Below are 18,586 nucleotides of genomic sequence, written 5' to 3' on the forward strand. Positions count from 1 at the left end.
TCTAGGCTTCCCTTAAACGTCGAAATCAAGCGCGCTCGCCCTCCTCTCGCCGCCTCTTCCCCCTTAAGGTCCTCCAGAGGCTGCTTTGCTGCGGAAAGTAACACCGTGTCGCCGCCGCGGAAAGCGGGGCAACTTTGCCTATCAGCAGAAACCTTTTGTAACCATCTGAGGCGACAAACCAGACCAAAAGCCTGCTCAAGCTGTTCTGAACCTCCGGGGAGAGAGCGAGCTCCAACTTCTCTGCACCGCTTCCTCATCCGCTCGCCGCACCTGGACGCCGGCGGCGCGCGACCCCCGCCAGTGACGTCATCGCACCTGGCACCAGCCGGGGGGTCGGGGAGAGAGCCCGAACGCGACGGGGCGCGGTGGGGCGGGGAGAACGAGGGCGTTCTCGCGAGATTTGCCTCCTCCCGGACCCAGCTGCCTGCACCTTCCCGGCCTCTGTGTGGGTCTCCACCGAAGGCTTGGGGGTCGCCTTCTCTAACTGCTGGTGCTAAGGGAGAGGCAAGGGGCGGGCTCCGAGGCTGGGCGGGCGCTCCGGGTGGGAGCCGAGGGCCAGGGCGATCCGGCGGGTCCGTCCCCCTGCGGGAGCGGCCAGGGTGGGAAAGCCGCGGTCTGGGCGGGCAGGGTAGGGCCCTCCCGCCGCCGTGGCTTCGGCGGAGGCCAGGCGTGAGGAGCTGCGGCTGCCTCTGCGTCTGCCTCGCGGGCCGCACTGAAGGGATTGGCCGGAGTGCGCCGCAGGCGGATGGAGGCGACTCTTCGCCCCGCCTAAGGTCAGGAGGGGTTAGCGCGGAGCGCGGGGTCCGCCTCCAGCCGTGGGAGCGCCCGCGCGAGCCACCAGAGGAGGAGGAGGAGGAGCGGACCTCGGCTTCTCCCCGCGGGAGCCCCCAGCATGGGTAAGAGACTCGGGCGCTTCCCGCCGCCGGTCTGGACCTTTCAGACCCGGGGAGGCGGTGCACCTTCTTGGCCTTATGGGGAGGCGACGGGGGTCAGCCCTTGAGCGGCAGCACCCTACCTTCTCCACTCTCCCCACTGTCCCTTCTTGCCTTCTTGCCCTGCCTTCCACCTTTCTCTCCTCGCGGAGAAACTGGTGGGAGAGCTCTCGGGTGCTTTCCCTCGCGCTCCCTTCTCCCCCTCTTTTCCTGTTCACCAGAAAGGTGCGGGATGGGGGGCGGGGGTGCCTGGCCACCTCTCCGAACCCCTGGCCCAGCTAAAATCGGACCTGATCTTCCTTCCCTTGGTCACCCTTTCCTTCCCTCCCCCTCTTCGTGAGATGGGGGAGGGCGATCGAAAAATTTGACAAAGTAGCACTTTCAACTTCTTTATTTTCTGCGACGCTTTGTATACGTTAAGGAGAGAAATAAATTTGTTCAAAAAAGGTATTTTTTTCCCCTTCTATAACTCGCAAGGGATGCCTCAAGGACGGGAAAGCTTGAGTATTTGTTTTACTCCGGTTCTACCTAGGCAAGTGTGTTGGCACTTAAGCATTCAGCCTGCTCCAGAGGACTGGGTTGGGACTTCACTGTTGGATCCTTTGAGGAGCAGTTTCCTGTTTGGAGTTAGACTTCCTTGAGGGAGGAGAGAAAAATACAAGGCCTTATGTGTTATTTACTATGTGCTTTAAAGTTTTGTTTGAAGTTAGAGAAGGCAGAATGTGTGGCAGTCTGGGTTGAAAAGTTTTGTTAAGTGGTGTAACAATTCTTTTGATAACAAAGTTCATGTGGGCTAGGCATTAACTCCCTCAATCCTTTAAAAATTAAAAGCAACTTAAAAAAGAATAGCTTTAAAAAAATCAGAACACGCTCTGCCTTATAGAGGCAGTGTTCTGTAAGTGTAAACCGAAGTTTGATTTTGTAGAGAAAATCAGGAGGACCCTATCACTTTTTGCAGTTGAGAGTTGGTACTGCTTCATATCACAAACCATCACCGAAATGAGTAATTCATGTAACCAACAAATGATTTAGAAGCAGGACAAATACAGACTGCTGCTGATGTGGCACCCTCATTCCACAGTTTGCTTTGTGGGGGATGTTTTGAGCATATTGTTTATAGACACTCGCCTAGCCTCTGTTTCCTTAGACTTTTCTAATTTTATGTTCCCTCCTCCACCTCCCTCCTGGTTTCAGGTAACTTTTATACTCCAAGTGCTCTTGACCTCAAAAACAGTGAAATAAGACATTTGCTATTTGGAATTTTCAAATGAATTATTTTATAATTGATTAGTTGAGCTTGCAGGGTAATTGTGGGCTTATTCTTTTAAGCATCAAATTATAAAATCACTTTAACTGCTTTAGATTAAGATAATAAAGTTAAATATACAGTTCTTTTCTGTCTTAAATGGGATGCAGAATATAAACTTCCTTGGATGACCTAAGGATGCAATCTTGGATTGCATATAGGGCTGTTGAGCTAAATTCTAAATAATAATCGTTTGCATCTTGAAATTATTTAAAGTAAGTACTTTTTTTTTTTGCTTTGCTGTTGGATGTGCTTGTAACGGATTAGTGTCCCCCATCATCTTCCTTTTTCTAATTTTTTTAGAAGTGTGGAAATCATATTCAGGTTTGTGATTCTGCACAGGGGAAAAATCAATATGCCCTTACCTAGTGTGTGAGGTCGTCTCTTGAGAAAGTAAGTGTATACCAATACTTGGATACTGGAATACCTGTTTTGATTGCCCAGAGGCTTTTTCTTCGTGATTTATTTGTTGTGTTCTGTTTAGGTGAGTTTTCATATAGACTTGGATATCAATGTTGGTATACTCTCGACTACTTAGAATGTGTTTTGAGGGGGGCAAATGTGTATTACTGGGGGCATTTGTGGTAAGTTTTGTAAAGTATTTGTGAAACATTTCCATATCAGTGTATTCTTAAATTCATTGGTCATATTATAATAATAATAAAATTCTCAAGTTCAATTAAAGGGAGTTTGCATTTTAATATAAATTTCATTTATTTGGTTTTATCAGCCACCCTTTTTCTTACGATTTTAAATGCAGCCTAAAATGTTTACATGATATTTTATCTAATTTGTCACAAAATGAAAAAAATCTTTTTTTTTTTTTTGTTTAAGAAAACTTGGATGCCTATTAAGTGGTGGTTCTTTTTTTTTTTTTTTTTTGAGGCAGAGTCTCACTCTGTTGCCCAGGCTGGAGTGCAGTGGCGTGATCTCAGCTCACTGCAAACTCCACATCTTGAGTCCAAGTGATTCTCCTGCCTCAGCCTCCCGAGTAACTGGGACTACAGGTGCATGCCACCACGCCTGGCTAATTTTTTGTATTTATAGTAGAGATGGGGTTTCACCGTGTTAGCCAGGATGGTCTCGATCTCCTCACCTCGTGATCCACCCTATGCTTAGATGGTACAACTAGAGAGTTAAAAACATGGGCTCTGGGGGGAGACTACTTGAGGTCGAATTCTTTTTCTTCTACCTACTCACTGTGTGACTGAGCACATTATTTCTCTGTGCTTCAGTTTCTTAATCTGTAAATGGAATAAAATACCAACCTCATAGGTTGTTACAAGGATTGAATGAGTTATTACTTGTAAAGTGCTTAAAACATTGCCATTGCTTGAGGTTGTTATTTTCATTTTCAGATGGTTTCCCTAATTCTTCTTTTTTTTTTTTTTTTTTTTTTTTTGAGTTGGAGTCTTGCTCTGTCGCCAAACGAGTGCAGTGGTGCAATCTTGGCCCACTGAAACCTCCACCTCCCAGGTTCAAGCAATTCTCTTCCCTCATCCTCCCATATAGCTGGGACTACAGGCCCGTGCCACCATGCCTGGCTAATTTTTGCATTTTTAGCAGAGACAGGGTTTCATCATATTGGGCAGCATGGTCTCTCTTTCTTGACCTTGTGATCTGTTTGCCTCGGCCTCCCTAAGTGTTGGGAATACAGGTGTGAGCCAACATGCCTGGCCTGATTTCCCTAATTCTTGTACCAACTTGGGAAAAAAAAATTCTCAATTTTTGACCTTTGTTAGAAGTTGGATATTTTCTTTACATAAAGGACCACTGAGATGAGATGATTTTGTACTAATGCAGAAACTGAATTTTATGTAATGTAAACTTACGGAAATCATGTAGATACTTTTTTCAATATTGGATGTATCGTGCGAAAGTCCATTATTGGTAAGAACTTAGTTGCTTAGGAAAAACCCTTAAGTGGGATGAATACTAGTAGAGTTACTTGAATTTTAGTTAAAGTAGTGTTTTTAGTGTCTACATTTGTTAAATGTGGTAAAATGCCTATTGAGAAATTTGAGGTATTCTGTGTGAAAGAATTTGGGAAGAATTCTAGGGAGACAGATAGACAATGATTATTTTTCTCATTCCAAAAATACAGATTGGCATTTTGGAGCAGAATTAGGCAAAAAGCAAATGGCACAAAGTGTCAGACCGTTTCTAGAGCATGCAAAAGAAATATTGTGAATTTTTATTTTTGAAAGAGTAAGCATGTTACTAAGGGCTGAAATTCTCTTAATAATTTTATATAAGGTGGTGAACTTTTTATTTATAAGCTCATGTATATAAAACATAACTTTTTTTTTTTTTTTCCCATTTTGTCTGAGATGGAGTCTTACTCTGTTGCCCAGGCTGGAGTGCAGTGGTATGATCTTGGCTCACCGTAACCTCTGCCTCCTGGGTTCCAGCAATTCTCCTGCCTCAGCCTCCGGAGTAGCTGGGATTATAGGTTTATGCCACCACACCCAGCTAATTTTTGCATATTTAGTAGAGACAGGGTTTCACCATGTTGGTCAGCCTAGTCTCAAACTCTTGACCTCAGGTGATCTGTCCACCTCAGCCTCTTGAAGTGCTGGGATTACACTTCACTCGGCCTCATGGTGGTTTTAATAGACAAATTTGCAGTTGCTTTAGATGATATATGCACTTCTATAATAGAGTGATTTTTTTATGTTACTTTGTTGTAGTGTTTGGAGAAAATATTTATAAATTTTCTATTTATATGTTATTTATTTATTTATTTTTAGAGACAGGATCTTGCTCTGTTACCCACACTGGAGTTCAGTGGCATGATGATAGCTCACTGCAGCCTCTGCTTCCCAAGTAGCCAGGGCTACAGGTGCACACCACTGTCTCTGGCCTAGTTTTAAATTTTTTTTGTAGATACAGGCCCTCCCTATGTTGCCCAGGCTAGTGTCAAACTCTTGGCCTCAAGCGGTTCACCTGCTTTGGCCTCCTAAAGTGCTAGGATTATAGCCGCACCACTGTACCTGGCCTGGATAAAATCTTGATTCATACAGATAAGTAGTTGCAAATGGAAACTGCATGCTACTGGTTCACCTTTCTGTATAAGGATTTACTTCAATTAAACTACTCCAGAGAGTATTATGAAATTTTTGTTTCAAAGTTGAATCATTGGCAAATGTAATAACTCTTTTCCTTATTTGTTAAGTACTTATGATCAGATTTTTTTTGAAGTTTCAAAATTTGAATAGTTTAAATTTTATAAAATCACATAAGGATGAAAATTCACATTTATAATATTTTATATTTTCCTGTAGAAATGAGCTAGAAGTTTGCTTTGTACCTTTCTTTTTCTTTTCTTTTCTTTTTTTTTTTTTTTTTTTGAGAAGGAATCTCGCTCTGTCGCCCAGGCTGGAGTGCAGTGGTGCAGTCTTGGCTCACTGCAACCTCTGCCTCCTGGGTTCAGGTGATTCTCTTGCCTTAGCCCCCTGAGTAGCTGGGACTGTAGGTGCATGCCACCATGCCCAGCTAATATTTTGTATTTTTAGTAGAGACAGGGTTTCACCATGTTAGCCAGGATGATCTCGATCTCTTGACCTCGTGATCTTCTCGCCGTGGCCTCCCAAAGTGCTGGGATTACAAGCATGAGCCACCATGCCCTGCCTGTACCTTTCTAATTGAGAGGCTTGCATAGTAAAATGACATCGTATTAACTAAAATCTAATGTTTGAGACTTTAAAAATAAGTGTTATAAAACCTAAAGTGCTAAATTTTTATGTGTTCATAATTCAGACCTGCCAGAGAATCCTCCTGTCAGAATATCTTCCCTTGTTATGAAATATATTTCAAATGATAAAAATGCTTACTTTAATGTATATAAAAATTGTTGTCATTGTGTCAAGGGCTTGCAGCTAGGTAGAGAAAGAAGTGTAATGATTATTTATTTGAGTGAGAATTGGGTGGAGCTGCAGATTTGTTGCTTAGGTAAACCGATGAAGCAAGTTGTGAAAGATCTGAACGTTTTCAGATTTTACATTCAGAAAAGAAAGAGCAAATAAAAACTAATAAGATGTGATTTAAATTTAGGTAAATTGGGTAATCATTATGATGGAGCTGTTACTGCTTAGTTGTAGGATTTGATATCTGACTGCGATTCAAATTTAACACAAGCAGGATTTAGGGACCAAATTAAGCAGTCAGGCAGTAAGTCTTTCTAGATGGGGGATGGGACAGAACACTAGTTTGGAAAATCTGGATGGAGGTCCATGTGTACCTACAGTCAGCTTGTCAGCATCAGGGATATGTTTGGCAAAGTGCAGTATGTACATGTATGTGGAGCAGGCCTTTGGGAGTGGTATGGTGGCTTGTAGCAGGCAGTAGGTAGAGATTCAGACTGGTGTCCTGGGGGAAAGGGGAAACAGGGGCTGGCAGTAGGCTTAGAAAACCTAGCCACAGGGAAACAAAACCAGACAGCATCCAGATTTCTTATTGGAAAGATACAAGGTGGGTATTTGCAGGAACAAAAGTGAGCTTAGTTGTTGGAATTATTTAGGATGAGCCAAGATGTAATATAAGATACTAAGCCTTTAAGCTTATATATTTTCTGTCCTGGGACTACATTAGTAGTCTACGTTAGTAGCTGAATCTTTAAGTTTGGTACAAGTGGTCCAGAATAACTGGGTAAATGGGATCCTCTATGTAAATGCTAGAGGATATTCCCTGGTTATAGTTAGCCACTCCCTCTGTTTATTTGGTCCCAGGGATTTGATGTGCCTGCTTTTATTTGCTTCTGTCTCTTTTTCACCTAGGTTTCTTTTTCTGTCATACCCAGTGCGAAGGAGATTACAAAACCTCAGCATATCCTTCTATTTGGGAAACAAGTATACAATCCTTCAGGGTGTTAATAAGCAGTTATAACTGCCAATATAATAATAAATGGCCAACTAAGGCACAAGAAACTTGAAAGTACTGGTAATTGTCAGTCTCTTGATTTCACTGAAGTGGTGGTTGTTAATAGAGCTTTTTTGTTGTTGTTACTTTTTTTTTTTTTTTTTTGATAGTGTGTTACCTGTCTTTGGCAGTCCTCCCTCACACTCCCCCCAGCTTTCTTTTTGGCTTACATTAGGTAGATATTTAGACAGTAGCTCACAGTAGAGACATTTATTATGTCTCTTAAGCAGATAAAATTAATCCTTCTAGGACTTCAGTAACCTGAGACTGTGCTATATATACTCATTTTTGAATCATAACCTTGGTTTTAACCACAAGTGAAGTAGGCATTTTGCTTCTGGGCTCCTGTTTTCTTCTTTGGTCTAAACTTGATATTGCTTCTTTTTTTTTGGTTATGGTTTGGTTTTTGTTTCTGAAGGTCTCAAGTTCCTAGACGTTCTACTCTACCTGACCATTTTCATTGAACCCTGTTTGATTTACTGAAAGCATATTTACTAGTTGTTTGCACCTAAGGGTGCTTTTACTCTAGACGAAACACTGCTTTTAAAAAAATTCACTATTCTAAAATGATATTGGCTTAAGATGTTGTTCCAGTGTCAGGTATTGTTAGGGATTTTTTCTTTCCTAGAACCTATCTTTTCCAGTGCCTCCAGTAGACTTGTATTTTATAATCTCTCAGATATTATGTAGCTTGTTAAACTTCTCATCATGATCTTGTTCAGTTTCTCACCTCATTTGCAAAACGAAGATGACTAGCATGGGAGCCTGAATTCCACGATCTGTTTTAGTACTTTATTAGTGCCACTTAGCGTAGGTTCTTTTTGATGATTCAGCCTCCAGATGATTCCAAGGGAGTGGCTGTGTAGCATCTAATCACTAGGAGTTTCTAGTAGAATACAATCATGAGCCCCTTAGGAATGTTTTGGTTAATAATATGCCACATATATGGCAGCGATCACCTAAGATTATAATGAAGCTGGAAAATTCCTCTTCTGTAGTGAGTTGTAGCCATCCCACTATAGTGGTGTAATGCATGACTTACTGTGTTTGTGGTGATGCTGGTGTCAGCAAATGTGCACTACCACTTGTATAAAAGTATAGCACATACATACGTTTATATGTAGTACATATATTGATAATAAATATATTATTTTCTGTGTTACTGGCTTGTGTGTTTAGCGTGTTTTTTAATTGTTATTTTAGAGTGTATCATCTTCTACTTATTAAAAGAAGTTAACTGTAAAACATCCTTAGGCAGGTCCTTCAGGAGGTATTCCAGAAAAAGGCATTGTTATCATAGGAGATGACAGCCCTATGCACATTTATTTTTACCAGTGGGATGAAATATGGAGGTGAAGACAGTGATATTGATGATCCTGATTGTAGGCCTTTTGGTTGTAGGCTAATGTGTGTGTTTATGTCTTACAACAAAAAGGATTAAAAAGGAAAGAATTTTAAAATGGCAGACAGCATATAGAATATGGATATAAAAAAATAAAATATTTTTGTACAATTATACAGTGTGTTGGTGTTGTAAACTAAATGTTATTACAAAAAGTAAAAAAGTTAAAAAGTTTATAGCTAAGGTTAATTTCAAAAGAAAATTAGAAAAAAAGAAAAGAAAGTAGCTTCAGTGTACAGTGTTTATAAAATCTGTAGTAGTGTGTAGTAATGTCCTAGGCCTTCACATTTGCTCACCACTCAGTGACTCACCCAGTGCCGCTTCCAGTCCTGTAATCCCTGTTCATGGTGGGTACCCGCTATGTAGGTGTACCATTTTTATTACTTATAATGTATTTTCAATATACCTTTTTTAGTTGAAATATACAGATACTGACCATTGTGTTACAGTTGCCTACAATATTGAGTACAATAGCATGCAGTATAGGTTTGTAGCCTAGGAGCAATAGGCTATACCCTATAGTTTAGATGTGTAGTGGGCTGTACCATCTAGGTTTAAGTACACCCTGATGTTCACACATGGACCAAATTGCCTAATGACACATTTTCCAGTATGCATTCCCATTGTTAAGTGATGCATAACTGCACTTTTAAGTGTGGTGATAGTTACAAACAGTTAACACCAACATTATGAAAAGGGCCTGTAACAAGGTCACATCATCAAGTAAAGAAGCTGCTGATGAGAGATTAATCAAGAAGTATTTTCCTTAATGTGAGGAATGTGATTAATGTCATGTTAAGTGCTTGGGGATTTAGGATAAATAAAAGTTTTGGTGCCTCAAATAGTTTACATGTGTTAAGGGTTGGGTATATTATTAGAATCACTTTTTTTTTTTTTTTTGAGACAGAGTTTCACTCTTGTTACCCAGGCTGGAGTGCAATGGCGCGATCTCGGCTCACCGCAACCTCCGCCTCCCGGGTTCGGGCAATTCTCCTGCCTCAGCCTCCTGAGTAGCTGGGATTACAGGCACGCGCCACCATGCCCAGCTAATTTTTTGTATTTTTTAGTGGAGACAGGGTTTCACCATGTTGACCAGGATGGTCTCGATCTCTTGACCTCGTGATCCACCCGCCTCGGCCTCCCAAAGTGCTGGGATTACAGGCTTGAGCCACTGCGCCCGGCCTTTTTTTAAACTTCTCACAACCCCTGGAGACATAAATGACATAAATGCTCCTGCCTTTCCCTCCTTCCAGTTCTTGATTAACGTCATGAATGTATTGGGATGGCTTATAATGTGATGGGAATATGACAACATAATAACAGCGAAAGTTAATATGTGAATCCATTAGCAAAACAAACGAGAGTAGTATAGGGGTCAGTGTTGGAAATGTTAAATGTAATAGGAGAAGCATATGGAATATTAAAATATAGATTCCAGCACTGGAAGGAAATAAAATTTATTCATCTCTCATTAGTTTGACCAGTGATGATATACTGGGTACTGGCAGTAGCCAAGATGTTTTTTCCTCCACTCCTGGCAAAGAGTCTTTATAATGAAGCAAGCCTTCTCAAGCTGATCTTTGAGATTTGTACTTTTACCGGAAATATTAAAGCTGTCTTATCCTTCTTACTGTCCTATTAGTGTTCTGGTACTGAAGAGGCTGGAAATTTACCTAACATTTAGACTCACTTTTAAAAGTGACATTCCTGGAGTATTTATCATGATTATTGTAATAGTCAAGTACCAAAATTTTTTGGATTGTAAGTGTGGAAGTTCATATACTGTATTTGTAAAATTGAAACTGCATAGTCTTGGTTTGAGTGTTTTTAAGAGACTTTTAAAGTTGGCCTTTCAAATGTGTATACCATTGTCGGATTTTCTCATTCTTTGTGTTAGAAACCAACTTTTGGTTTATTTAGAAGTATGTCCTCCTAAGATCCAAGTTTTGTATTAAACTTTAATTAAAATTCCTGCTGTGCTGTAGCAGGTTGCAGTCTGATGAGTATTTTGCCTCACTGTTTTGGTATGTGTGTGGGGCATTTGTGTGCAACCATATAAGAGGAAGAAGTCATTTTAACTTACCTACTAATTTGGCCATTCTTATCAAACGTATTCTAGGAAGCAGATCAAAGAAATTTTTTTAATGATGAAAATAAATTTGTTAAATTTTCAGAATGAAGTGTTAAATGGAAATAAAAGGCTGTATTTCAAATCTCAAGGTAACCATTTTTCTCACAAAATTATTCTAAATTCTTATATAGATTATATACTACAAAATGCAGTTGAACTTATGCTTAGAACTTCATAGTTTAAAACCTAAATAAAAGCTTCTTTGCTATTCTTAGTGTGTAAATGACCTTACTTGGCCTGAGTTCATTGATGCTGGAGACTATGTCACTTATTTTATTTTATTTTATTTTTTTTTTGAAACGGAGTTTCGCTCTTATTGCCCAGGCTGGAGTGCAATGGCATGATCTCGGCTCACTGCAACCTCCGCCTCCTGGGTTCAGGCAATTCTCCTGCCTCAGCCTCCTGAGTAGCTGGGATTATGGGCATGTGCCACCATGCCCAGCTGATTTTTTGTAGTTTTAGTAGAGACGGGGTTTCACCATGTTGATCAGGATGGTCTCGATTTCTTGACCTCGTGATCCACCCTCCTCGGCCTCCCAAAGTGCTGGGATTACAGGCGTGAGCCACCGCGCCCGGCTATGTCACTTATTTTATTGTATCTAAAAAAATGTAACACTTGCACTGACTAGCAGAAAATTGGGAGCCTGCTGTGTGTCCAGTAAGTCTGATTCGATCATACTTTAAGCAGCAATCTCTGCTTCCTGGGTTCAAATGATTCTCCCACCTCAGCCTCCCAAGTAGCTGGGATTGTAGGTGTCCGTCACCACGCCCAGCTAATTTTTGTATTTTTAGTAGAGATAAGGTTTTACCATGTTGGTCTCTGACCTCGAGAGATCTGCCTGCCTTTGGCTTCTCAGTGCTGGGATTACAGGCATGAGCCACTGTGCCTGGCCAGTCCCATTAGTTTTAAACATGTAAAATTTTGTGTGGACCTTTGTGATACAGTTGTTCTGGGATACTGGGCTCAGTGTCTCACTCCTGTAATCCCAGCACTTTGGGAGGTCCAGCAGGGAGGATCCCTGGAGCCCAGGAGTTTGAGACCAGCCTGGTCAACATAGTGAAACTCTGTCTCTATTTAAAAAAAAAAAAAAAGGAATTGTTCTGGGAAAAGGGTCTATAATCTTCATGGGATTTTCAGTGCGGTGTGGCATCTGAAAACCGTTCCAGAGGACTGTTGAATAGCTTTCCCACATTATGACATTTTTAGTCCTTTTTAATTAGTCATATCTCACACTAATTATATTTTGCCATAATAATTATAATTCTGTTTTGTCAGTAAATATTTTGGTTTAAATTCAGCAAATATTTCTTGAGGTCTTTGTCTATCGGCATAAACAGAAGCACTCAAAAATGGTGGACAAAAAGCCAGTTAGTTAATTCTTAGTGGGGAAATTGCAGCATATTGTGATAGATGTTAACATTTAGTGAATATTTATTTGGTATTTGTGTTTCAGGCAGTTTTAATTAAGAACTTTATAGGTTGGCCGGGCGCGGTGGCTCAAGCCTGTAATCCCAGCACTTTGGGAGGCCGAGGCGGGTGGATCACGAGGTCAAGAGATCGAGACCATCCTGGTCAACATGGTGAAACCCCGTCTCTACTAAAACTACAAAAAATTAGCTGGGCATGGTGGCGCGTGCCTGTAATCCCAGCTACTCAGGAGGCTGAGGCAGGAGAATTGCCTGAACCCAGGAGGCGGAGGTTGCGGTGAGCCGAGATTGCGCCATTGCACTCCAGCCTGGGTAACATGAGTAAAACCCCGTCTGAAAAAAAAAAAAAAAAAAACAAACAAAAAAAAAAACGAACTTTATAGGCATTATTGAACTCTCACAAAAAATTTATATACATTTTTTGATACTGTTATTACTCTCATTTTATAAATTAAGAAACAAGCACAGAAGCAGTAATTAATTCAAGGCCAAGATTTGAACCCAGGCAATCCCTTTCCAGTGTTTGTACTCTTAACTACTATAAAATGTGAAACAAACAGCTGACTCTTCCTCTGCAGTTGTCCTTTGAGTTACTGATAACAAGCATTCTTGACCCCCTTTATCTTTCCTACTCTTTTTAATCCATTCTCTCATCCAGATTGCAACTTACTTTATAATTTCCTTATTGTGCTTATTGTTTATTCTTGACTCACCCTAGTTAGAATATAAGCTCCTGGAGTTTAGAGAGTTTTCTTTTTCTTAGTTGTATACCAGGCTCCTATAACAAGTGCCTTCCAGTAGCAGCCACTCACATATTTGCTGAATCAAGGTTATGATTATACTTGTGTTTTACTTTTGTATTATGAAAACTAAATTCATTGAAAATCAGAGTTAACAACTTGAAATAAGAATTTGAAGTTTTTGTTATATTATCTTCTGTTATTTTAGTGCTACAAACAGGTATTGAGTACATACTCTGTTTCAGGCGCTGTGCTGCGGTTTGGGAATACAAAGATGAGTAAAATACTCCCTGCTCTCACCCCTGGACATAATGGCCTTTGGTAATTTGAATTGAGTATTTTTTGATTATAAGGATTTACGGAGGCAGGAGGAATGCTTGAGACCAGGAGTTTGAAACCAGCATGGGCAACAAAGCAAAACTCCATCTCTACCAAAAAAAAAAAAAAAAAAAAGAGAGAGATAACTGGGTGTGGTGACTTGCAGCTGTAGTCCCAGCTACTTGTGAGGTTGAGGTGGGAGCATCACTTGAGCCTGAAAGGTGGAGGCTGCAACAAGCCATAGTTACGCCATTGCACTCCAGCCTGAGCAACTGAGTGAGACTTTGTCTTTTTTAAAAAATTAAGAATTTAGATTGTTGTCTTTTGTATGTGTTTATTTTGGGTAGATGTTTAGAATCATGGAGAAACTCAAATGATTAAGAATTTTTAATAATTCTTAGGTCTGCTATTGTTTTACAGGTTCTTGTAGTTGCCTGTATAACTTAATTATGTTTTAAATGTCTTTAGATTCGTCCTCAGGTAGTGAGTTATCTCGATTATTTAGTCAGTTACAGATTGAACTTCTTTTTTCTACTCTTTCCTGCTTTTCATTGCTGCACTTGACTAGTTTTTAAAAAATAAAAGTCTGTTTAGAAACTGAACAAAGTTCTTTTATATTAACTTCCCATTTTTTTGTAATTTTAAAAATCATTTTTAGCTGTTACTTAGCTAATTATTAGCATTTAGGGAATTCTTACTGGGCTAGGCTGAATGTATGGAGCATTCAGTTCCCCACAAGCACATAAGGTAAAACATAAGTCTTCCTATTCTTCGGATTCAGGAAATGAAGTTAGAGGGATTGTTACTTGCCCAAGTCAGAGATAAGATGTAGAAGAGACAGAATCAGGCTTTCATTGGTCTGATTTTAAACCTCATCCTCTTGATTATATCTTAAAACATTTTGCGAAGGGGAGATTGAGTTAAACAGAGCAAGTAGTATGAATTGAAATGACTCTTCTAGTGTGGTTTAAAAGTAAATTTAAATATTTATCATCTAAAATTGTGGATTGGTATTATATGTTATTCATTTGTTTGAGTAACTATTTTCTCTTAAGAGACTTTAAAAAAAAAATTATTTTTTTTTAAGAAATAGGGCCTTGCTCTGTCACCCAGGCCAGATTGTAGTGGTGCGATCATAGTTCTCTGCAACCTTGACCTCCTGGGGCAAGTGATCCTTCCACCTCAGTCTCTCTAGTAGCTGGGACTGTAGGTATGTACCATTACTCCTGGGTAATTCAACAGTAACAACAGCAACAACAAAAATAGACAGGGTCTTGCCATATTGCCCAGGCTGGTCTAGAGCTCTTGGGCTTCAAGCAGTCCTCTCACCCGGGCCTCCGAAAGTGCTGGGATTACAGGCATGAGCCACCAGGCCTGGCGTCTTAAGAGATTTTTTAAAAATTGTAATTGTTACAGATTGGTCTTTTACTTACATACCCAAAAGTTTTCCTAGGGTTGTCATTTGGTGAGTTCTAGAAAACTTTGTTATGGCTATTCGTATGGTTTTTTTTTTTTTTTTTTTTTTTGATCTGGCTTGAAACATGCTTGAAAATAATTTCTAGTGTTTCTGGAAGTTAATAGTCGGAATAAAGATGAGGAATGAAGAATATTTAATTGAATTTTCCAACTTGTTTGCTCTTTAGATTTTTGTATGTTTTTTTTTTTAAGATGTATTATTTTAGGACAAGTCATTAATCACATGTACATGGTAATTTCTTTGTTCTTTTTTGTTTTTTAAACTTTAAGTTTTTTTTGTGGATATTTGTCACTTATTCTAATTTAGTAACAGTAGGGAGGAATATAATACTATGTAAAAATTTCCTTATATCAAATTTCCTTCTTTTTTGTCTTTGGGTATGTGCTGAGTGTATTGTACTATGCAAACCTTTGTACACTATTTGAAATACAAAGAGGAAGGGTGGGTTTTGTGTGCAATTTGTTCACTATCTTAAGAATGACTAGATTTACTTATCTCTATTGAAAAACATATAAGAAATGCTGCTTATCAGTTCTGTATTTAACAAGCTTGAGAAAATAAATGACAGAAATTCTAATATATAATTCAAAGGACTTTAGGATGATAATTGTGATTTTTATTAGCAGTATTTTGACTAATGGATCTGGTACCTAACTTTAGAGGATTTAAATAATGAAATGTTATTAGTTAATGACATTAAGCAATGCTAATCAGTTTTGCATTTCTCAAAAGGCTTTACATAAATTATTCCCAGAACTAAAGAATAAATGTTTAGTTCTGGGAATAATTTATGTTAAAGCCTTTTGGTTTATGGTAAGAAATACTTAGCCCTGGGAATAAAAAGTAAATACATACATTTGCTTTTTCCTGATACGTGTGTGTGTGTGTGTGTGTGTGTGTGTGTGTGTGTGTGTGTGTATAAAATCAGGAAATAAGAGGTGAAACCATTAAAGTATTTTTATATTACTTATTTGACAGTAAATATTGTAATTATTTTTACCTTATACTGAAATATATTTTTATTAATTTTTGTATGACTTTTTATGTTTTGTCATCTGCTATAATAAAGGTTGATGCTCAATGTTATACTACAATCAGTGGTATAATATAGATAAAGTTAATTTGAAACTCAGTTAGATGCCATTGTGATGTCTATCTATGTTGTGTTGACCAAAATTAAAAGCAAACGTTCCCGTAGTCAGTGCCCATACAACTTTATGCCTATTTGGAATTTGTGTACATTGTTTATTGTTTTGAAGTGATTTTTTTATTATCAAAAGAATGCATATTTATTAAAGCAGAGTAGTAGAAAATCCTTTATAATATTGCCACTCATGTTTTTGTGTGTCATAATTTAAAAAATTATGGATTTAGAGATTTTTAAGCTTGATTTTCAGCTATCCTTTTTGTTTAAATACTGATTGTTTTTTTAAAAAAGTTACTAACAACTAGTAAACTCATTAAAAAATACCAGCACCCTCAAGCAGAACCAAGTTAAGTAAAACTTTTTTTTTTTTTAGGTAAGGATTAGGTACTTAGAGTTTGTTGTACTTCATTATAAATAATGTACTTTACTTTCTTTTACCTGTTTTCAATCGAGATTTCCTAAATGCTTTTAATTCGTTGTCTTGTTTGTTGCAAGTATTTACTGCCTGTTTCTAGTTTAGTTACTTTGAAACTTTGACGATTTTACTTTAGGTTTAGAAATTTCTCCTCTCTACAGTTTTGTTACTCACTCTGTCATAATCCTTTCAAGCTGCTATGACAAAATACTTTAGACTGGGTAATTTATGAACAGCAGAAATTTATTGCTCACAGTCTGGGAAGTCCAGGACCTAGTCACTGGCAAATTTGGTGTCTAGTGAGGAGAGTTCAAAGATGGTGCCTTCTTGGTGCATGGAAAGCTGGGCTTGGTGGCTCACACCTGTAATCCTAGCTCTTTGGGAGGCTGAAATGGGTGGATTGCCTGAGTCTAGGATTTTGAGACCAGCTAGGGCAACGTGGAGAAACCCTGTCTACAAAAATACAACAGATTAGCTGAGTGGGTGTGGTAGTGTGCACTTGTAGTCCCAGCTACTCAGGAGGTGAAGGTTGCAGTGAGCTGAGATTGCGTCACTGCACCCAGCCTCGGTGACAGAGCCAGACGTTTTCTCAAAAAGAAAAAAAAGAAAAAAGAAACCCAAGCAAAAATCCCAAAAAGCCCAAAGATGGTGCCTTCTTTGCTGCATGGAAAGGTGGTGAACAAGCTCCTTTGGGCCCCTTTTATAAGATCACTAATCCATTTGTGAGGGTGGAGCCTTCATGACCTAATAACCTCCAAAAGGCCCCACTTTGTAATATTTCTGCATTGCAGATGAGATTTCATTGCAAGAGATTTGGGGGGACACAGACATTCAGACAGTAACAACTGCCATTTCCTTTCCTCTCCCTTTGCCTTCTTGCTACTACCTCCTCCTTTTGGGGTATGTATGTGTATAAGTTCTGTTTTATTCAACTAGAATTCATGGGATGTGGGGATGACATGAAGATCTGTATGTAGCATGTTCCTCTAATTATCTAGGGTTTCAGACCTTGGCAACATTGTGTTGATATTTTGGGCCAATTATTGCTTCTTGTGCAGGGACTGTCGTGTGCATTGGAGGATGCTTCACTGCATCCCTAGCTCTACTCGCTAAATGCCAGGAGCATTCTTCAGCCATCACAACCAAAAAGGTATCAAGACATTGCCAGGTGTCCCCCATGGGGCAAAATCATCCTGGTTGAGTACCATTACTCCTAATATAAAAATCAATTCAGAATTTATTGAATACTCTTTTAGAATCTATATAGATCATGTGTTTTTATTTTGTCTACTTACATGATAAATTAGGCTTTCCCAGGATTAAACCTATCCCATGATAGACTCTGCTTCCTTGTGGTGACTAATTATCCAGTTATTCATTTGAATTCCCTTTATTAACTGATATGGTTTGGCTCTGTGGCCCCACCTAAATCTCATCTCAAATTGTAATCCCCATGTGTCAGGAGGAAGGTCTGGTAGGAGGTACTTGAATCCTGGGAGTGGACTACCCTTTGCTGTTCTAGTGATAGTAAGTTCTCGAGATCTGGTTGTTGGAAAATGTGTGGCACTTCCTCCTTCCCTTGCTTGCTCTTCCACCACCATGTGAAGAAGGTCCTTGTTTCTCCATGCTTGCTTCATCCTTGCTTGCTTTCTGCCATGATTGTAAGTTTCCTGAGGCCTCCCAGTCATGCTTCCTGTTAAGCCTGCAGAACTGTGAGTAAATTAAGCCTCTTTTCCTCAGAAATTACCATCTCAGGTAGTTCTTTAAAGCAGCATGAAAACAGACTAATACATTAGCATTTTATTTAGAACCATATCTATTTGAAAGACTACATTTCTGAGTGTATTTTTTTGGTCTCAGTATCATTCAAATTATTTCATATAATAGTTATATAGTGAAGATCTGTAGGCCTGTTTTGTGTTAACCTTTAAAATAAATAGTTCAAGACCAGCCTGGCCAACATTATGAAACCCCGTCTCTACTAAAAATACAAAAATTAGCCAGGTGTGGTGGCGGTTGCTGGTAATCCCAGCTACTCTGGAGGCTGAGGCAGGAGAATCACTTGAACCTGGGAGGCAAGGGTTGCAGTGAGCCGAGATCGTACCACAGCACTCTAGCCTGGATGACAGAGTGAGACTTCGTTTCAAATATAAATAGTCTATTTTTAGAAACTTTTAGAGGCCATTTTTAGATGACTATCCAGTTTTATTCCTGGATTATTGATCTGTTGATTTAAAAAAAAAAAAAATCTCAGGCCGGGCGTGGTGGCTCACGCCTATAATCCCAGCACTTTGGGAGGCCGAGGCGGGTGGATCACGAGGTCAAAAGATCGAGACCATCCTGGTCAACATGGTGAAACCCCGTCTCTACTAA

The 18,586-nt window shown here is 39.4% G+C and overlaps 1 protein-coding gene across 5 annotated transcripts in view; it reads left to right on the forward strand.

The window, feature by feature from the left end:
- Positions 1–439: 439 nt before the first annotated feature.
- CD2AP (CD2 associated protein) overlaps positions 440–18,586 on the forward strand; it is a 153,028-nt gene continuing 134,881 nt past the window's right edge. For 2 of the 5 annotated variants that reach the window (XM_032299633.1, XM_032299634.1), the window contains exon 1: positions 440–896. In XM_032299633.1, coding sequence (XP_032155524.1) covers positions 893–896 — 4 coding nt within the window. In that variant the 5' untranslated portion in view covers positions 440–892. Of the gene's footprint in view, positions 897–9,762; positions 10,778–18,586 lie in introns of those variants that run through there. The other 3 variants (XR_004275588.1, XM_032299630.1, XM_032299632.1) reach the window with 2 other exon arrangements.

Source organism: Sapajus apella, unplaced genomic scaffold, assembly GCF_009761245.1.
Source record: "Sapajus apella isolate SASKATOON/1434 unplaced genomic scaffold, GSC_monkey_1.0 scaffold41, whole genome shotgun sequence".
Classification (NCBI taxonomy): domain Eukaryota; kingdom Metazoa; phylum Chordata; class Mammalia; order Primates; family Cebidae; genus Sapajus; species Sapajus apella.